The 8,850-nt window shown below is 39.5% G+C and overlaps 1 protein-coding gene across 16 annotated transcripts in view; it reads right to left on the bottom strand.

Annotated features, from left to right (window-relative positions):
• The window catches only part of cnot1 (CCR4-NOT transcription complex subunit 1), a 159,926-nt gene that overhangs the window by 87,217 nt on the left and 63,859 nt on the right, over window positions 1–8,850 (bottom strand). For all 16 annotated transcript variants that reach the window (XM_033035982.1, XM_033035993.1, XM_033035984.1 and 13 more), the window contains 4 exons: window positions 6,410–6,532; window positions 3,893–4,044; window positions 1,794–1,944; window positions 1,295–1,496 (listed from right to left, as the gene is read on the bottom strand). In XM_033035982.1, the coding sequence (XP_032891873.1) occupies window positions 1,295–1,496; window positions 1,794–1,944; window positions 3,893–4,044; window positions 6,410–6,532 (628 nt within the window). The remainder of the gene's footprint in view (window positions 1–1,294; window positions 1,497–1,793; window positions 1,945–3,892; window positions 4,045–6,409; window positions 6,533–8,850) is intronic.

The raw sequence follows: 8,850 nt of genomic DNA, 5'->3' as shown, positions 1-8,850 counted from the left end.
TATTTTCCATATGAAAAAAGTGCACACTCTATAGGGCGCTTTAAATTATTTCTTCCAAAATCTCCCAAAAATTCCCCCTCCAGTTTTTAAATTACCACCTTCAGAACACAGTTTTGCATTCTACATACCAGATGCAAAATAAAATTATGTAATTCCAGCAGGAGTAAGTTGAAGGATGTGGAATTAGAACACCATTCTGTAGAGCTTGGAAATAAATACAGGCCAGACTGTGAAAGGCAATTGAAGAGCCATACATGAAACTTGAGATCTGAATACAAATACTATTAAGTCTGATATTCAGCACAACTCATCCAGAGATACAGCAGCTAGTTTGGTAAAAGATGGTATTGGAAGCTGTTTCGGAGCAGGAATTTCAGAACACGATTCACAACCAACCAGTTTCCTCAAATGGATACCCAAAAAAACAAAAAAAACAAATCGGCATTGTGGTGCAGTGGTAGAGTTGTTGCCTTACAACCCCAGAGATATGGGTTTGATCCTGACTACCGGTGCTGTCTGTACGGAGTTTGTACGTTTTCCCCCATGACTGTGTGGGTTTTCCCCGGGTGCTCGGGTTTCCTCCCACACTCCAAATATGTATCAGTTAGTAGGCTTTGGTAAAAATTGTAAATTGTCCCTGCAGTGTAGGATAGTGCTGGGCGGCGCGGACTCGGTGGGCCGAAGGGTCTGTTTCCGCGCTTCATTTCTAAATTTCTAAACTAAAAGTCCTACTCCCAGTACTGCCCTCTTATCCTTGTTGCTATAAAATGTCAAACAATCAAATTAAAAATTATTGATGCACGAGTCAAGTTAATACTCTACAAACAATAAAAGTTAATTTGAAAAGAGGGAAAGTGTCCCACATAGTAGTGGTTTAAAAAGGTAAAATAAAGTCAAGTAGTTACAACATGGAAAAGCAATTAGTAATGCAAAAAATACCTAGATTACAAACTGGAAATTAGTAATGAGAGATTTATTCATTGCATGACAGGAACCAGTGAAATACTTCAAAGCTCAAGAATGATGCTTTAAGAATACAGGCTAGAAAAGAACCTGAATTCCATCATTAACAGAATTGTGCCATTTCTACAATTGTTGGGAGCTACAGGTTAGGTCAAAATGTGCTTCAATAAAAAATGCAACTGAAATGTCACTAATTGTATTATAATTTAGCCTTTAGTAAACTAAAGTAGATTGCTTAATAATGCGGAGACAGGCAAGTTATCGCCACTTATGTAGCCATAAAAATTAAACTACATTTAACCATGATCACCACAGCATTGCTATTTCTAACCTGGAAGTTGGGACGGAAGAGCGCCGATACCACTGAAGGGAGTTGTCTGGTTTGGTGTTGAAAGTGGAGGAAAGGCTTTCGCTGGTGATTGTGGGGTGTTGAATGCAGAACTCAGGTTAGCTGTAAAACCCTGTATACTCGGAGTGAGGGATGCAGCTGGTCCACCAATTGTCAATGAAGCCATGCCAGACAAAGGATCAATCTATAAAGAGAGCACCAAGGTGGGAGATAAAATCAAAACCAGAGAAAATTATTAAAATTTAAAACTTTTTGAATTACCATTTAACTACTAAAGATCTAAAGCAAAATAACCGATTGATAAATTGGAAACTGTTTTTTAAACAGATTCTCTCTTTTCAACATTTGAGTGTAATTTTATCAATTTTTCAAACGTTAAATCTTCCTGTTTTTATTGATCAAAATTGCATAAGGACTTATCAGGTCCTGCATAAGCATATTAAAGAAACAGGACAATCTTGTACCATGTAACTATTTTTACCTGTACAGGCGACATGGTTTCTATACTGCTGGTACTAGGTGCGCGGACCTTGGGCATTACTCCTGGAGGTGGCTGGCGGGCTTTGTTCATGACATTGCCACAGTTAGCCACCATTGTAAGAATAGTCTCCGATAGCTCCTGAGACACACTCCTGAGAGAAAAAGGAATAGGAACGTTTAAAAAAGCCTTATCATTTGCAATATTTTTATCATGCAAAATAAAGTCAATGGCAACAGAGTCTGATTAAACAAAATATCTGTAAAAGTGAAAACTAGTTGACCAGACCAAGCACAGGTTAAACGTCAACAGATACAAACCTATAGCATGCTTTCTATTTCCATCAGAAGGTATTATGAAGCACGTAGATGTTTTTGCAACCTACGGCAACAACCAGGGCTGGTATAGGGAGCCTAAACTAACTGCCAATGCCTGCTAACAATAAAGTATTGTCAAACAGCTATAAATCCAAGCTGTGCATCAAGTTTTATCTATAACGTGACAATATAAATCCTGTCACTTTTAGTTTACATTCAATTTACCCATTAGAACAGGGCCTGAACTTTCCCAATGAATTACATATAAGAACATTTTGTATTTGTAGCTTGCAAATGTCTATTCTACAATAGAACATGCAACTTCAAAAGAAAATCATCTGAAAATGATGGTTTTAAACTCTCAGTAGCGCACAAACTGATAATTGTTTTTCTCAAGCAATTTTTTTTAGTCAATCAGCTGCATGGCTACTTTGTAAGTCATTTCATGAATAACACAGGACAGATACAAAAAGGAACAGTGACATTACTCCAAAGTCTGTCAAAATGTCTGTTGAAAATCAGAATTGTATTTGCTTTAATAGCTTCCTCTGGTAACTCATTCCAGGTACATACTACCCTCTGAGGAAAAGCATTGTCCCTGCTCCATCTTCAATCTTTCCCCTCTTGTCTTAAGCTTGTGGCCTTTAGTTTTAGAATCCTCCATCCTTGGGAAAAGAGACTAAGTTCTCTTTATTCATGTTCCTCATGATCACCTCAATAAAATCATCTCTCTTAAGCTCCAAAGAAAATCTTGTTTCGACATCATGTATCAGAAAGCCATATTATATGGAACAGTATCAGGGCTATTTTTTTTTTACTGAGATTTTATGTCTTTTTTTAAAGGCTATGTGACCAGGAATATATTATTCCCTCTGTAACCCTTCCTGACGAAGGATCTCGACCTGAAACGTCACCTATTCCTTCTCTCCAGAGATGCTGCCAGTCCCGCTGAGGTACTCCAGCATTGTGTATTTATCTTGTATATTATTCCTTGTCTAGGTCACTAAGCATACATGCCTCTTGACTGGCAATTAGGTCACATTCACTTAGTTTGATATCGTGCCATTAATTTACCATCCGAGTGATAAATGCTGCTCCATTCAACATATTTCCCTCCCGAGTTCATTGATGCACTATTGAACGTACCTCCTGCTACACACACCATGTATTCTGCTTTGTCTCAACATCTCCCTTTAAACTATAAACCATAGTGTTCCACACCTAAATATACTCCCTGAAAATAGACAAATCTCACTTTCAATGTCCTCTTGACCCCACTCTATCCCAGTTTAAAGCCCATCAATGAACAGAATTATCCAGATCAACAGGTCACTAACAATTATCTAGTTAACAAGAACCTTCACCAATAGAATAGCCTGCCTATTTAATAAAACAATTGCTGGAAAGACAACTTCTCTCATTTTGTTGTTTATGTTTCTTCTCCATTCTCTATTACTCCAAAGTCTGTCAAAATGTCTTTTGAAAGATGGCTATAAAATAATTGCAGTGAAATTATAGATTGCAAATCAGCTTCAAGATTACCTCAAACTTTAAAATGCCATATAATTTCAGCATTCTTGTCGCCAAAGTAACTTTCAGACGGCACAGCACAAAACCTACATGCCTACATTGAGTTTTCTGTGAATGCAGCTAACCAGCTTGGATATAGACTTCCCATTTTATAATGCATCAGTGGAACACAAATAATTAAGAACTAGTAACTTGTGGCAATTGGGAAAAATATATTTTTTCTTTCAAAGGTAAAATTATAAAGTGTTTCCTTACCCTGCACAAGCCTGTAGGCAAGCCAGCATGGTAGCCAGTGTTTCAGGAGGAAGTTGAGCACTCTTGGGCTGTTCCTTTTCAGGAGCCAGCCCACCCATTATAGAAGGACACCGTCTCTTCAGGAACGTAACACATGCCTGGATAAATGGTTCCTAACAAAATAAAAATTCAGCTGAGACAGACATCTTATTCCAAGCTTCAATAATGGGTGAAGGAGGAAAACAAAGGAAGGAAAATAACCACCACAACTAATCACAAACATTTTTATTTCAGCTAAGAATGTCTTAAGACAAACAGCCACAGGTTAAGATTCAGGCATATGTTCTGCTGAGAGTCATCCAGCCCACTCATTAAATGAATGAAAAAATAAAAATACATTTGTCACATGTATCAAGGTACAGTGAAATGTTTTGTTTTGCCTACAATCTAGGCAGTACATAAGTGTCGCCAAGTGTAGGCACCGGCAAAGTTCCAGTAAAATGACTGGAAATCAACATCCAGAGGAACAGCAAACAGAATCTTGCATTTGGTTTGTTCAGGTAGCTGTTCTGTGCTGTTCTATTTGCAATAAACCTTTCAAATACAAATATTTCACCTGCTTGTGTTTGGCCTGTATCCCTCTAAACCTGTCCTCTCCATGTAACTGTATAAAAGTGAGAGCTCCTGCAATTTCTTCTCCAGCTTCTTCTCCATGGTGTCCTTGAATATATCTGACACAGCACAGGATCTACCTTCATACGCGTCAGGACCTTCAGCACCTCTACAACCGCAATATCAAATGCTCTCAAGACATCTCCAGTGACTACCCCAAGTTCCTCCATACTCCTGTCTTTCTCCACAATAAAAACAGAGGAGAAATACTCGTTGAGGACTTTGCCTTCACACAGAGTTGACGCTTTGACTCCTGTGGGGTCGCGTTCTCTCTCTCTCTCTCTAGTTACCTTTTTTCCCCTTTATGTGCTTATACAATCTCTTGGGATTATCCTCAATACTATCTGCCAGAGCTATCTCCTGTCCCTTTTGCCTTTCCGATTTCCTTTTTTTAAGCTTAGTTCCCCCAAACTCCTCCAGGGACACACTTGATCACTCTTGATCAAAGCCTCAATTTCCCTTGTCATCCAGGCTTCCTTGCGCTTGCCTGCCTTGCCCTTTACTCTACAGGGACGTGCATGTCCTGAATTCTTGTCAGCGCACTTAAAAACGTCCCACTTCCCTGACGTTCCTTTTTCATCAAACAACCAACTCCAAACAGCCCGACTCATTACCCACACCAAATCCTGGCATCACATCACTCCAGTCCTCAAACAACTTCACTGGCTTCCCATCTCCCACCGGATCAACTACAAAATCCTGATCCTCACCTACAAAGCCCTCCACCATCTGGCCCCCCCATATCTCACTGACCTCCTCTCCCCCTACCAACCCTCACGGTCCCTCAGATCCACATCAGCCGGTCTCCTCTCCATCCACAAGTCCAACCTCCGCAGTTTTGGGGACAGAGCCTTCTCCAGGGCAGCTCCCAGGCTCTGGAACTCCCTCCCCCAACTGATCCACAATTCTGTGTCCCTCACCATCTTCCAGTCCCGCCTCAAGACCCATCTCTTCACCTCTGCCTATCCTTAGCCCCACTTCCCCCTCCCTTTTCATCTGTGCATTAATTGCCTCATATTGTGTTTTGTATTGAATTCTGTCTTTACTTTGTGTACTAGTCATGTCTCTACTATTTATTTCATTCCCCTTACATGTTTTTCCTCTACCTGCTAAATTTTTGTAAGGTGTCATTGAGACTCTTGAAAGGCGCCCATAAATAAAATTTATTATTATTATTAAACAACTTGAGAGGGTTCCTCTGATGCTCTCAAAGTTGGCCTTGCTCCAATTTAGCTTTTTAACTCGTGGTCCATCAGTATCCATAACTATTTTAAACCTAATAGAACAGTGTCCGTTGGTCCCAAAAGGCTCATCCACGAACACTTCATCCACTTGCCCATCCCAATTTCCCAAGACTAGATCAAGTGTTGCCCTCTCCCACGTGGGTCCTTTACATATTTCCGGAGGAAATTCTCCTGAACATTTGACAAATTCCACCTCGTCTAAACCTGTCGCACTATGACATTCCTAGACAATGCTGTGAAAGTTTAAATATCCTACTACAACAACCTTATTAGACCTGCAGCTGCACGCAATCTCCTGACACATTTGCTCTTCTGATTCCCGTTGACTATTTGGGGGCCTGTAGTACACCTCAGCAAGGTGACCATCCCTTTCTTGTTCCTCAGCTCTGATGCAATTTCATTTTTGTTCAGCAACATGCTATTCTGCACAAATTATACAGTCCAAAATTATCAGCAAATTGAAAGTGATCGAGGCATTTCCCTATATCGTTACGTTTATAGTAAATTCCAAGTGCACAAATTTAACATTAAAAATGTTGTGATTTAATAAAGATTGCTCAATTAACAACATATCCTCAGAATGAATACAATTTAAATAAAAACATTAGCACTGATACCTTACCCCATGTTCGCGGATTTTATCAGTCAACCATTTATCAAGTTTGAGGTATTCTCGGCGAGATGCAAGTGCAGCAAGGTCAATAACAAAGGCAAACGGAGTACCATTTAGCAGCATAGACAAGGCCTGTATAGGAAAACCATGACATTTTCACATTCGAATTTAGCTGCAAATTCTCGAATCTTCAAAGTTCTCCGGCTTTAAAACAATTTATAAAGATGGCAGTGTAAAATGTCTAGCTCCCGAATCTGATAGAATTATATCCCAGGTGTTCATGAAACACGCCATAAATGGCTGCTCATTTCTACAAACTTCAAAAGGTTCTCGAGTTCATCAGAAGATACTAATCTAAGTAGCCCAATGTGGACTTATTTTAAATAAGATGCCTACGTGTACAATACCTCAGCAGCAATAAGGTAAAGGCACTGAAGGCACTAAAACCAGATTATAATTCTCCTGTCTCTGTGCCCTACATCCCACTGGAAGTGTCGAATCCATTTATGGTTTGGCCGCATGGTGCAATATGACCCATTCAAAAATTACAAACTGGACAAGGTCCATAAGGAAATAATATTTAAAACAAATTTGTAGCTTCAGTTGCACAAACCTCTGTAAATTAATCCCAATTTCCTTGCATTCAATTTCCTTGAGTTGAAACTACATAAGCTTCATCCTGAATGTTCCCATGAAAATCAAGCTCAGCTGACCCCAGCATAATAATTACATTTTTCATACCTCTATTCTTACAGGTGAAAGGCCTTCAAGAGACAGACAGAACAGCACATTCAAAGTTTACATTCTACGGAAGTGCTTATCATTTCCCTACTCAACTGACTACCGGAGTGGAGCTAACAGATAGAACCACATAAGCGATATTTCATTACTTTGTGAATTTAGTTTTGCCATCAGAATGACTTTAATACTCCTCACTGCAAAATATTTTTTCTCTCTCCCAACACTACCTCTCCCAACACATCCAAAAAAATCAGTACTGAAAAACTCCAGATGTATGAAAAAAAATTGCTGCTACTATTGAGCCCATGAGTTTGATAGGGCACAATGAATGAGGTAGATGTGAGAGGCTATTTGTTCATGGAGAAATCTAGAACAAAGGTGTCAGAATGGGGGATTGGGGGGTTACTTTTTTTTTTTTTTTTTTAAACAGGGAACAGGAAACACTTTTCTCAGAATCAAGAATCTTTGAAATTCTCTGTGCCAGAACATTGCATGGGGTAAGTCACTGGATATTTTCAAGGTTTAGCTAAACAGATTTTCAGTCATATGGAAGTTAAGGACTATGAGTAGAAGGCTAGTAAGTGGAGCAGAGTCCAACATCGGATCAGATAATGTATTAAATGGATCCAGAAAGTTCATGGATCCAAATAGACCACTCCTGGTATTTTTTATTTTGTCATCAAATTTTCCTGGATATTAGTAACTCAAAAATCAATGAATTTGTGCAAAAAGATACCCACTGGTGTTGAAGCAAAACTGCAAATGTTGGAATTGTGAGAAAAAAAATTAAATTGCTGGAAGCACCCCAACATGTCAGAATGTATCCATGGGTTGAAAAAAAATTAAAGTTTCAGACTTGCTTTGAAGAAAGGACCATGACGTGCACCAATGACCTCTCTCAATCCGCAAGGATGCTTCTTGACTACTGAGTGCTTCCGATATTTTCTGTTTCTGTTGCCATTGCTGCCGCAGTGTTGAAGTTCTAACGGTCAAGCTGCACTCAAGTGGTAATATTTATTCAACTATCATTACTGAGATGCTCCAACCAGCAAGTTTATCTCCTGGTCAGTTGCGTCACGGTTGTATCATAATTCTACTCTGTGAGACGCAAGAACTATGTTGTTCATCCACCCAGAGCTGATAGAATATAAACAGTCTCGATGTTCGGATACAAACTTGGAAGAATGCACCAACCAAGGAAAGTAATCTACACTTTCCAGGATCATGACGAGGATCTCTAATGTTGAGGGCAACATGGTTCAGAGGGATCAGGTTGAGTACAAAATCCATCCTCCCATATGCTTTGCTGAACAAGTAAATTATACTTTAGCGCTCAGCTTCCAGGCATATCAAACTTTTGCATTATCTGTACATTGCCACTCAACTACTGTGGATTGAGCAGAAATGCCTGGAGGATGTTATCTATGTTCCTACTTTAGGAATACTTTGGCCACTTGGGAGACACTTCACAAGATCATTATGACGACAACTACTGCAGCAGTCATCCAATTCCTTGAAAATGATCATTATCATCTCAGATCTCCTGACATGGTCTCTTATTGAGGCAGACAAGATTTAACATCATGTTTCAAATGGCAGATGAAAAGTGTAGGAGAAGGCTGCCTGGACCCTCAAGCTTACCACACTATTCAACGTGATCAAGGCAGATCTGCCATAGGACTTAACTTGTCTTCTGTCTAGTCTACATA

Source organism: Amblyraja radiata, chromosome 17 (genome assembly GCF_010909765.2).
Source record: "Amblyraja radiata isolate CabotCenter1 chromosome 17, sAmbRad1.1.pri, whole genome shotgun sequence".
NCBI classification, from domain to species: domain Eukaryota; kingdom Metazoa; phylum Chordata; class Chondrichthyes; order Rajiformes; family Rajidae; genus Amblyraja; species Amblyraja radiata.
The sequence above is the reverse complement of the archived record's forward strand: the minus strand, read 5'-3'. Positions and strand labels throughout refer to the sequence as shown.